Source organism: Thunnus maccoyii, chromosome 8 (genome assembly GCF_910596095.1).
Source record: "Thunnus maccoyii chromosome 8, fThuMac1.1, whole genome shotgun sequence".
Taxonomy (NCBI): domain Eukaryota; kingdom Metazoa; phylum Chordata; class Actinopteri; order Scombriformes; family Scombridae; genus Thunnus; species Thunnus maccoyii.
In genome coordinates this window covers 13,062,308-13,074,503 of record NC_056540.1, presented here as the reverse complement: position 1 = coordinate 13,074,503, position 12,196 = coordinate 13,062,308, and the positions used below count along the sequence as shown (strand labels likewise).

The 12,196-nt window shown below is 40.0% G+C and overlaps 2 protein-coding genes across 3 annotated transcripts; one reads left to right on the top strand and one right to left on the bottom strand.

Annotated features, from left to right (window-relative positions):
• Nucleotides 1-6: 6 nt before the first annotated feature.
• On the bottom strand, nt 7-7,936 carry fut11 (fucosyltransferase 11 (alpha (1,3) fucosyltransferase)). Of its 2 annotated transcripts, none has more exons than XM_042418190.1 (5): nt 7,828-7,936; nt 3,191-3,529; nt 2,674-3,054; nt 1,275-1,897; nt 7-1,108 (listed from the first exon to the last, which is right to left on the bottom strand). In XM_042418190.1, the coding sequence occupies exons 2-5, from the start codon at nt 3,527-3,529 to the stop codon at nt 958-960; spliced, it is 1,494 nt and encodes a 497-aa protein (XP_042274124.1). In that variant the 5' UTR covers nt 7,828-7,936; the 3' UTR covers nt 7-957. The 2 variants fall into 2 exon arrangements, with proteins under 2 accessions (XP_042274124.1, XP_042274123.1); XM_042418189.1 differs by lacking the exon at nt 7,828-7,936 and adding an exon at nt 3,827-4,170.
• On the top strand, nt 6,838-11,911 carry rab9b (RAB9B, member RAS oncogene family). Its single transcript, XM_042418195.1, has 2 exons — nt 6,838-7,548; nt 8,531-11,911. Exon 2 carries the CDS (start codon nt 8,600-8,602, stop codon nt 9,209-9,211), a length of 612 nt encoding a protein of 203 aa, XP_042274129.1. The 5' UTR covers nt 6,838-7,548; nt 8,531-8,599; the 3' UTR covers nt 9,212-11,911.
• The last annotated feature ends 285 nt before the right edge of the window (nt 11,912-12,196 follow it).

Genomic DNA, 12,196 nt, shown 5'->3' with positions numbered 1-12,196 from the left:
AGAAAATGACTTTTTACAAAATGTTTACTTCCTTTGTTCTTCTTGATACAAAATAGTGTGTTCACTTGTATGATGCTTTGTTAACAAAATAAAATGATTTATATAACCCTGGTATAAATATGTGATACAAAAGTAGTGTGCTAGTAGATGCACAAGACAATTTCAAGCAGTTACATGTTTTAGAAAAGCATAATTCGGAAAATTATTGCACATACTGATGAGCTTAGCATCGTGTAACAGAAAATAGTTAGAGCAATATTATAAAGTATCAACCACAAGATGTCCATTAGATGAGCTGCTCCTGAGAACTACTTTGAAAATGCAGTGGTGATCTCCGTCTGGAGAGTTGTGCTTGACTTTACAGTTGCCTTTCTCCACTCCTTGGTGAAATAATACTTTCCTTGCATAGTCACTTAAAATAGCTGTGTATATAAATGTGACTTTAGCTAATAACCATCAGTTACCTGCTGAGTAACTGTAAAAAAAAAAAAAAAAAAAAAAAAAAAAAGCCAGTGTTGTTCATTGGCTACTGTCTTGATGGTCTTCACACACAGTTAGGCAGAGCTCCCATGGTACAGAGGACAAGTCTTTGGCTCTGCCCCAGTGCAATGAAAATCTGCCTCCTGTGAGAATGCGCCTCTGTGCAAGGCAGACTAAGGGCAATGATGGCACCTCAGTTATGGTAATAAAACTGCTTGAAATAATTAGCATATTACATTCTAAAACATTATTTTCCCATTACTGAACTTAGCGAAAAGGACAAAAGTAGGTCATATCAATATCAAAATCTGTTATAGTATAACTAAACTGCTCATATGGGTAAAGGAGTTTTGGCTCAGGTGCAAAATATGAGTCATTTCTGCTTCACTCCCTCATTTAAACAGAGGGGATGCATAATATAGGACACCCCTGTAATCCTGGATGTGTTCCATCCTCGGTTTGTTTTGAGGGCCTGTGTCAGTGTTTTCCTCTGGCTCTGCTCACAGCAATGTTTTGGATGTGCTTCCACAGCAGCGAAGGGTCTGACTCGTTATGTCTTATCAGAGACTCCAGCCCCTCTGCTTGGTCCAGGCTCTGCCAGTAATCCTGAGGCCATATTTGCAACCATCTGCGGACAGATATACAAACAGATTAGGCTCATCACAGAGAGTATTTTAATTAGACGATTAAAACAGACTGATTTCTCTCCCCTCGGGACATTATTATTCACATTAAAGCATAAAGAGTAGAGGGCTTTCACACCTGGCACAGTGAATAATTTAAGACAAACTCACCCATCATCTGCAGGTAAGTCTTGGACGTCTCCATACCCCGGACTGGGCAGTGGACATCCCATGTGAGAGTTTGTAGCCATTTTTGGCTGAGGAGGTTGGTTCTTCTTAGGAGCCTTCCTGTATGCTCGTTCTGCTGCCAGTCGCGCATTCTCCTGGTCACACACGTAACACTCAAATCCATTCAAGTAGTTGGGTTTACTCATGTCATTAACCCCCCACTCACGGGTCTCTAGAGCCTCCAGCAAACGAATATTGGTAATGCGGCTGGGGTGTTTGAACTCTAAATATTTTGCATATTCATTATCGTTCTCATCCAGAAATTTGAGGGTGTCAGCAAGTGCTTTAGGTGAGGGGAAGTCATCTATGATGATCGCAGAACGGTCATTGGGCATCCAGTCTGCCACCACAGAGGAGCCTCGATAGACGGGCACACAGCCCTGATGGAGAGGCCGCCACAGCTTCTCTGTCATGTAATCTGGACACCGGCCGTTCTCCAGTGCCAGGTGGAACTTGTAGCGGGCAACAAAACCCATGAAATTGGGATCCTCGCTGGTAGCAGTAGATGTGTCCTTCAGATGTTCAGGTAGGGGTTTGTTGTTCAAGCATTTCCCGTAAGAGTCCACCTACAGAGAGAAAAACAAGGTGTCAGAAAAGAGAAAGATGGAGGCATAGTTAGGAAGCATTTGCCAAGAGATTATTCATGTGACACTGACACTCTTTTAATGGTTCCAAAATACCCGGATTAGACATTCCTGGTTGAACTCTAATATTTTATTCCCTGGTGGGAATTCACAAACATCACACTGAGGTCTAAACTTACAGCGGTGTTACTGCATTCATGATTTTGACCTGCTAACAAGTATGTGCAAGTGGAAATGAGGAAGACTCTAAACTAGAGATCATCAGTGCATGAGAGCCAATTGATATTTATTTTAAAGGGTGTCTCTATTAGGGTTCAAAATAAAGGAGATTATTAATAATGGTATTTAACACTATGCAGAAAGATATTCTAAAATTTGTGCAGAACATGAAAAGAGGCAAAACAAGACAATTAAAAGGAGTATTCTATTAGAGAAGAGCTCTTTCAAATACCAGAGGATGAGATTAAATTAATTAACTGCCAAATGAGACTCTATTACCACTGTTTTACTTTAAAAAAAAGGAACTTCAAACCAACATGTGCCTCATCAGTCTGCTCTGACTGCCACCATTTACTGCTTTGAGAGCAAAGCCACAGCATGCAGAAGTGACTGCTCTTTAGTTGTTATAAAATTCCAACTTAACATACATGTTGCATGAGGCAATCCTGATAAGTCAGGCACCAAACTGGAAACATCTACATTAATCTAGTGTGCTTCTTAGTAAATATGGCCCTGAAAGAACATTTATGCCCTGTTACCTGGATGTACTTCATGAGCTCGTGGACGTATCTGTCTCTGTCTGATGGCACATCGCAGTGAGACTGCATGTAGAGCACAGGTGCCAGGCCCTCCCTCCTCAGCCGGTTCTTCTCCTTCAGGGACACGGCTACAGGTTTCAGCAGGTAGTTCAGAGAGGGCAGCCACTGCAGGGTCAGAGGATAGTCGGACTCCCTGCGAAACGTGGCAGTGTAATTGAACAGCCTGATTCCTGGTCCATGAGAGAGCACGTAGTTATTCATGGGTGACTCTTCGTGGAACAGCGCCCAGGTCTGGTGACGGAGACGAGGGAGCGGCGCCTCATATGCACGGAAGTCTGTCCCATAAAAGATGATGGATGCTGTCCGTTTATACAGCTGGACCTTTCAAGAACAAGCTCAAGATTACTGGCAGAACAACTTTGGATGATTATTATTATTAATGTGTGCATGCATCTTCTCTCTGTCTAAGCCACGAGTTTCAGTAACAAGCTTTATAAAGGTTAAGCATCTCTGGTACCTTGCGGTTGCTTGTGACCAGGCAGGAGGATGTGGCACAATCGATGCGCTCAGTGTCTCCAGGAAAATGTGGGAACAAACCTCCGCTCCACCACAGGAGAATGGGCAGCTCCTTGTTACTGCGGCGATCATTGTTGCCAGGACCTCTGTATGAGCTGATGGAGGCGAACTCCATCTCTGCTAGAGCACTCTGGGGCTGAAAGGCTCCTCGGTCCACTGCATCCAAGGCCTCCAGGGGAAGTTGGTCATCAGGAAAGGAGGCAAAGGAGACCCAGACCCAGCATAGGACGCCAAACAGCCCCAGACACACACAGGGCACCAGCCTGCCCCTACCTGCCATCTGAGAGGTGAAAAAGAACAGAAAATATATTCATTGCTCAGATACAAGTAGGTCACCTTTCAAAAGAATAAAACCAATTCAATCTGTTAAATCTGTTTAATGGTGGTGTGACTCCTCAGTGTAGAAAATTAAATCAAACCCTGTTTTGGTGCTCATTACCCAAGTGAAAGTGTTACAGTTGTACTTATTTTGCTGGCAACTAACTTGGTTGAACAAACAGCATCACAACTAACATTTCAATCGTACGTGTCAGTGTTGTCAGAGCATCAGTAACGAAGCATTTACATAGTTTCCTACCTTTATGGTCACTGCGACAAACACATGAAGGTGCCTTTTCCTCTCAGTTCTCCAAACCAGAAATACGAAGCTATCCTTGGTTTAAGTTTTACGCTTTGAAGAGTGTTGATAATGGGATACTGTCCGATCACAACCAGCGCTATAGCGGGAATAAAAACAGCTGGCTTCTTCTTCTACGTTTCTGCTTCTTGCGATTTTTCTTCTTCTTCTTCTTCTTTGGTCGCAAACTAATTACGCGCTATACCGCCACCTAGTTTACACCTCCGGAGCAAGAATAGTACTACTAAATTCGCCTATCCCAAGATTCAAGACTTAATTTGCCATTTGCTCAGGTACAGGTGTACAAGAGCTTCTTGAATTCTTGTGTGGATCTCTCAGTTAAGTAATAAAAAATACAATAAAAATATGCACATAATAATATATATATAAAAGATACATACAATTAACAGATTTGGGTGTTCAGTATGCAACAATCGTTTTTTTTTTCTTTCCCAAGATATTTTAATATATTATACTGCAAAAACTAGAGCACAGTAGTCCAGCAGTAGTATATAGGCTTTAGTACCTCAAGTGTATATAAGGTGTGTGGGTACATATAAAACAAAAAGTGTCTAGAGTAAAACTAATATAACAAATACCTCATACAAAAACCTAAAAGACATTAGTCTTAAAACAGCTTTGAAATATTGTCTCATATACAAAGTTAAACAGATGTTTGTCATAGGGCATTTACTTTTGCTGTTGTGAAACTAGTATAAATGTACAATGACATTGATTTTAAAAAAGTATCAACATCATTCCTTCATTTGCTTTTCTTCATTGATTTTAAGCAAAAAAAAAAATTCAATCAATGTCTGCAAGAAAGTTTTTTCTAATCAAATAGTCATGTTTAAATGAGACTTGGTATTTTGGCCCTCTAATTTAAAAGTGGTGGAAAAAATATTCAGATCCTTTACAATTTTGATAAAGTCCATTACAAACATTCAAAATCATACTTAAGTAAAAAAGTACAGACATTTGAACAACATGTATTAAAAGTAAATGCTCCTGTGAGTGTTATATTATTATATGTTATATGACTGGTTTGTTAATACTAATACATTAATGTGTAAGTAGCATCACTGTTGTAGCTGGTTGAGGTATAGTTAATTCTGTCTTCATACTTGTGAAAAATTTAACTTTAACAATTCAAAGGTTCAACATGAGTTTTGCACACTGAATTTTAACCTGCAAAGTAACTAGTAGACTGCAGAAAATACATCTATTGGAGTGAAAGATACAATATATCTTGGGCTGCAACTACCGATTATTTTCATTATTGATTAATCTGCAATTATTTTCTTGATTAAATGATTAATCATTTGGTCTATGAAATGTTAAGAAATAGTGAAAAAATGCTATTCACAATTTCTTAGAGCCCACTGTAAGGACTCCAATTTGCTTTTTTTTGCCCAATCAACTGTCAAGACCCCAAAGATATTCAGGTGACTGTTATATATGCCAAAGAAAAACAGCAAATCCTCACACTTAAGAAGCTTGAACCACAGAGTGTTTGGCATTTTTTCTTGACAAATGACTGAAATTATTATTTGATTATTCAAGAGAGATTGAAGAGCTTTTATTGCAATATGCACAGCAACACAGCAGATGGCAACATTGAAGGCAGTGAAATTTGGCTTCTTTGAGCTCTAGTTCCAATTAAAGTATATAATAAAATATTTACAATTATAAAAAAGGAGACAGAAAAGAGAAAGACAGAGAGAGAGAGACACACATTTAAATATACACAAATATATATTATATTGCACATTGTTGTGCAGGTGCAGTATTGCACACAAGTGATAAACAGATTCATACACATAAGTGATAGGTGATAAATACTTCTGTGTGTTTGGTGGAGTGTAAGTAAATATGTAGGGGAGGAATTTTTTGGTGATCAACTAACCGATTAATCGACTTGCAGCTCTGAGTAGAAGAAGCACAGAATAGAATAGCTACTTAAAGTTCCCCTCCACTCAAAAACACGTTTTTCTTCTGGTTCCTACAGTTATATGTTTGAGTTTCACTGTGCAGAATGATGTGTGTGCAGAGTTTAACACTAGAAGGCTGTTTTCACATTCATCTGCTGAAAGTGGAAAGTTTCTCTGTGTCCAATTTTAAGGGGTAGACCTATGAGCAGGATTTGTGACATCACAACTAGTTTTAAAGCCAATCCTGGTCCAATATGCAACTTACACAGGTGTGATGTGGAAATTTGAAGCCTCCAGTGCACACTGAGAACACTGAGAATAGACTTAACAGTGAAGTAGGAAACATCTTGTGTCCAACAGTTCAACTCCTCAAATTAAATATATTTGCATATTTATAGATCTGGGCTTTTTAATAAGGAAAGAAGGAGCAGATGTAATTTTAAGGATTTGAACAAGATAATTGAACTTTTTTGTGGAGAAACCATCAGACACAAATTATTATTCAAAACAGAGTATTTTATATATATATCTTGTATGGAGGGGATCTTTAAGTGAAGCATAAGAACCTTAAAATGTACTTAAGCACAATACTTGAGTAAACACGCTTATTATTGCACTGTTACAGGCCTACGGAAACTGAGAAAGGCCGTGCTTACATTTTTGAATGCCGTTTTCTCAAGATAACGAGTTAATTATTTCGTTATCTCGAGAAAACGAGCTTTGTTATCTCGAGATAACGGTATAATCAACCCGTTATCTCGAGAAAACAGAGGGTTGTTTCCTCTAATTACTTATAATGTTTATCAGAGATGAGGAGTGCCATGCCAGTGTCTTGACAACTGTAGCAACTGATTTAAGCTGAAAATGTCGGATCAAGGAATACCCATTATTATTAACAGCACCTTTATTAACGGCATCTGTGTGACGGCAAAATGGCAGGTTGATTAACTCCATAATATGATGGGATGGTTCATGTGGGAGAAGTACCAAACAATAACTACCTTTCAAGCATTTTCATTTTATAATACTTAATGAGAGAAAGGAAAGGTGAGTGGAGAGAGGGAATGAAAACCAACATATGACAGATTTGAACCCATGTCCTGAAGAGCCACCTGAAGGCTTCTTGGGCTTGATCTAAATAGTTGAGCTATCCATGTGTTGGAGGACATGGAGAGGAGAAGACAGGAATGAACAAATGACAATGCTCCACCAGTGATAACTCGTGTTAAATTATCTCGTTATCTCAGGAAATTGGCCTTTTGCTTTCTCTTGAACTTGAGATATTGACATTAAAAAATAATTGCAAGCACGGCTGTTCTTGGCTTCCATTTACACCTCACAGTGACACTTTGTTGTAAACAGGTTTATCTGCTGACTGGCAGAATCTACATAACACACCCACTTTACTACATGACACACCCACTGATCAGGATTAAGCAAGAGCAGTGAGATGGTTAGGTTTCGGGGTGACTGGGGTGTGTCATAGCATGCTGTTAAGGTGACAACATTAGGTGGGGTGTGTCCTATGGGCGTGTAAAGTGGGTGTGTCGTGTCGTAAAATGGGTGTGTGATGTAGGTCTACAGATAGACCCCTCTTCTTTGTTGCCGCCCTGTACGGAAAAGGACCCTTCGGGCTTTAGGACCCCGGTTTCTATCCCGTCGACGGGGGCGCGCACATGACGTAACGACGCTCGATCCCAGTCATATGTGGGGAGCAGGGCAGACCGCGTCATATCAACTATTAGAAACTGAGTGAGTTAAAATACACTTTTGTTCCATTTGTATTAGATGCATTCTTTTATGGATATATCACCTCACTGCGACATTTGGTCTTTTGTTGCTTACAAAGCTTTTAAAATTAGTTTTGTGGCTCATGCACTGAAGCTAACCGTTAGCCTGACCAGGATGGATGTCAACAAGACACCCACACTAGCCGGCCGGCCAGCTTGCTAAGTTAGTTGACAGGGAAGCTACAGAACAGTCTTATTGTTTGTTGCACGGAAGTTGTTTTTTTTTAAAGAGGACTGTTACCTAGTTAACGTCTGTCCTGAAACACTTCACGTAGAGCTTCGCAGAGACCATCGACGAAGCGGCTTAGTCAGTTTTAGCCTCCAGCCACAATTGACAACAAGCAGGGACACGTTTGTGGTCTGCGCAGGTGCAGTGGTCGCTCCCAGAGTCGGCTCATGATCCTGACTCGCCCCTGTTGTTGTGAATCCTACACGGCATCCCCAATATATGTCATAAATTCATTTTGTACCTCGTCTTTTAGGATAATGTCTATATCCTACACTACATCAGTCTGGTACCTGTTCGGTTCAGTTTAGTCTTCCAGGCATAGTACATGAGTAGACAACAATGAGTCAGTATTACTGTGGCATGTAGTAAACAACAGAGCTGTTGTCATTTAGCACAGCACTATCTCCCTTACTTTAACCAGAGACAAAGCTGACAGAGCTATAGCAGACCTCTCGGTCATTCACCTCTGTCATTATGTCACTCAGACTAGTCAACCATTACACATCAGTCATATGGCTGAATATTTGACAGGTTCATTTGAGGTTGAATATGAGAGTTGCTACAACAGCTGGTCTTTCTCTTAGTTATTGACACTGAATCATCAGCATACGCACATTGATTTTTTTCTGAGATGTCAGTATCTTTCACTTCCTATTTTACAACAGTGCTTTGTGTCAAGTCATTGTCTATTTTTTGCCTGTCTTCCTCTTTCTAGATTAAATTGACCCTGGTCTGCCACCTGGTGTGGAGGGCTGTAACCCAGTCAGGAGGGGTGGGTGGAAGAATGATGAGCGGGAAGAGCCTGCTGCTGAAGGTGATCCTGCTGGGGGACGGAGGAGTGGGCAAGTCCTCCTTGATGAACCGTTATGTCACAGACCGCTTCGACTCCCAGTCCTTCCACACCATTGGTGTGGAGTTCCTCAACAGGGACCTGGAGGTGGACGGGCGCCTAGTTACTCTTCAGATCTGGGACACAGCGGGCCAGGAGCGCTTCAAATCCCTGCGCACGCCCTTCTACAGAGGCGCCGACTGCTGCCTGCTCACATTTGCTGTGAACGATCTGCAGAGCTTCCAGAACCTTGGCGGCTGGAAGAAGGAGTTTATGCATTATTCGGACGTCAAAGACCCTGAGCGGTTCCCTTTTGTGGTACTTGGGAATAAGGTAGACATGGAGCAAAGGGAAGTGGGGGAGGATGAAGCACGGGCCTGGTGTGAGGAGAACGGCTGCTGCCCTTACTTTGAGACCAGTGCTAAGGATGACACTAATGTCACAGCTGCATTCGAGGCAGCTGTCAAGGAAGTTCTGGCTGCTGAGGACCAGATTGACCACACGCTACTGAGTGGTACTATAGATCTCCATGGCAACCGCAAAACAGCTCGCACTTCTTGCTGCTGACTGGTCAGGTGTGAACCCACGTTTTCATAATCTCTCTGACTGAAACCTGCCTGGGGCAGTTTTGGAGAGCCAGTCAGATATTGTTTATGGTACATGTACTGTAGGTACAAGGTACTGATACTGTATCACCTACAGATAATATGGATAAGATACAGCTGCTCTAAGGAGAGTTGTGTCACAGGTTTGACCAGTGTCTAGATTTGTTGAATTGTTACTATAACCAAGGCACAGGCACTCTGTAACAGGCACACTCATCTTGGTACTCTGTCTGCTTTCAGTAGTGCTGCACAAAACATTTTACCCAGCTTCAGCGTTATCTGCCTATGCAGGGGTTGTATCAAATAATGCTTCCAGAGCATTTATTTTAATCAACATAATTGAAATTTTAAATAATACACTCAACAAACGATTTTACAAATCCTCTCTTGAAGAGCACACTACTATTGGCACAGCAACATAGGTCTTGTTATTTCTCAACTGTCTGTCCAAGAGCTGATTTTTCCCGAGTTTTAGGGGGACTTTGAATATACCATCGATTTCTCTTGATATCAGATATTTTAGCTGTTGCAGGAGAACTGATGTATTTTCTGGACACAGACAATGAGGCAGACAGTGAGTTGACAGTGTTCCCTGTCCAGGCAGATATTGTGTGTCAGAACTCCCATTATCAGTATGACGGTACTTAAATATGATTTAAGGTATGAAAAAGATAAATGATTGCTGCACTAATATGGAAGATGACCATGTTTGTCTTCAATAGGAAGGGAATTGCAAGCTTGAATTTTGCAGTTGTGTAAGAATTGGGTTTAAACAATTGTGGTGCTCTTATCTCTTACTACTACACTACAGTGTAGCCAGATGTGTTGTCAAGTGTACAAGTCAGGCATTAGCAGATCATTTTTATGTCCCATGATTTAGGTACATGAACCTGTATATTAAGGTTCAGTGTTTCTCAAAGTTCAGAAATTACACTGCTTTTTCTACTGTTGTTCATAAACTGCTGTTTATTTTGCTGTGAAGCACATTTCCATCCTTTAATGTGTTATTTTTTTGCAAACATGCTCTGATATTTACATTAGGCTTCGGTGTTTGATCAGGGGCTGATTAGAGTCTGTACTCCTGATGTGCAGAGGAGGTTATAATTATTAGAATTAACAATAATTTTCATAATTATGGCATGTTTGTAATCCTGCGTCTGCCCTGTTGATTGCGTGCCAAGCCTTAACATTCCAGTCCTTTAGCTTTGCCTATTCTGAAGGTCTCTTTGCTCTACGGTATATTACATATTAAATATTACATACGCCTTGTCTGGTCATTCTAGGTCTCAGCCGAATGTGAAATATCCTGAGCACAAGGATAATGTCGTTACCACTAATGCGTGCAATGTGCATCACCTGTCCTCTCTGTTCAAACATATAGCTGAGTATTCTGAGGACTTTATGATGTTTACCAGTTCTCAGCTGAATGGTACTTTACTTTTATTTCAATGTTTTTACATACAGGCTTACTTGCCGTAGGTACATTTGACTTTGGTTTACTGCTTTTGGCCACAGGGCATTGTTCTTTGCCTTTATGGTTTGAGAAAATAATATGGCTGGTGTTTGAAGCTTCAAACTGAATTTAACATGTTTTGAATTCATTCTTGTCAGTATTTTAATTGCTGCTTCAATAGTATTTTATATTGTGTCTGCTCAAACAACCAAACCTGTTGCATTAATAAGAGAAAATGTTTTCATCTTCTGAATGCACAAAGTTACTATGGGTCTCATTATAGCTCCGTGTTCTCATAGGGTTTTCTTGTGTATTGTGTTAGCCTGAGATCACATTATTTGCCTTTCAAGTCAAAAATTGCATCATAAATCAGTATGCATGCAGACTAATGATGAACATTACAAAGAGCTTCACTGTGAAAGTGAACCCAATCCAATCAGGTACTGTCATATTTACTTATAATATGGTTCTTTGGTTTAATGTAGGCTTATAATAAATAGCTTGTTTATATGATTACTGTAAGTTTTATAAGGTGTGTTTGAGTACTGGTACTCACAGTGTATGAGAGAAACTTAATAAACTGTGAACTGAGTTGGGCATTTTTACATAATCGAGCTGTTAGCCTACATTAATCCAAAGCAAAAATGAGGGCTGTTAGCTTATCATTTGTCAGGTTAATGTTTTCTTCTTACTGTAATATTTAATTTTCTATCCCGTTAAAATGATGTAGCTGACCTCAGCGTTCACCTGAAATCTAATATACCTGAGAATCTGATATTTATAAGCTGGTATAATAATCTACAGTATGTTTCCCTTATGGTGTTGTCTTATATAACTGCGACCCTGTCTAATGTCAGTATTTTTTTAAATGTTGCTGTAATATTTATGAATGTAAAAACTAATTTGTTTGGGCTGACCTTATTAATGGCTGATGTATACTGCAAACGACATTCAGTTTATAATAATAATGTACAAAATGACACTGAACGTCTGTTTCGCTCTCCCCAGTGCTCAACCCGTGAGTGTGGTTTAAGCTGTGTGAAAGTTAAACTGTCCAACTTGATCTTGATTATCTGTTCATCTAACGTACAACTTCCCTTACTCCTCTTTTTGCACTACAGAGGATGAGACTGTGCCAACATGCTGGCAAAGCGTTGAATACTCTTCCAGTGCTTGGCTACAAATAAAACATGCGATATACCAAATTAAGATCTCTCTCTTTGTGCTTTTTTTGTGCTCATGCCTTGAAAATCCATGAAAGTATGTATATGACTTTGAAATGACTTTAAAGCTAGAAAACAATCACTTGGAAACTGTTTTAAAAACGAAAATATGACACTCCAATGTACTTCAGCTCTCCACCTCACTATCAGGAAAAGCCCCAACATTTACAGAAACAAGCAGTAATGTTAAAATTTAGCATTTCTCCATTTCTCAGCAAGATCATGAGTAAAACAGGGGTCTTTCATTTTTACCCCCCAAACTCACCTTGTT

What these genes read in the sequence shown, in the direction of transcription:
- fut11 (XM_042418190.1), bottom strand. Translation starts at nt 3,529, where the DNA reads ATGGCAGGTAGGGGCAGGCTGGTGCCCTGTGTGTGTCTGGGGCTGTTT. An exon ending in AGCTCATGAAGTACATCCAG is followed by an intron (nt 1,898 to 2,673) that starts GTAACAGGGCAT and finishes TTCTCTCTGTAG; the next exon opens with GTGGACTCTTACGGGAAATG. An exon ending in GACTTACCTGCAGATGATGG is followed by an intron (nt 1,109 to 1,274) that starts GTGAGTTTGTCT and finishes ATCTGTCCGCAG; the next exon opens with ATGGTTGCAAATATGGCCTC.
- rab9b (XM_042418195.1), top strand. Translation starts at nt 8,600, where the DNA reads ATGATGAGCGGGAAGAGCCTGCTGCTGAAGGTGATCCTGCTGGGGGAC.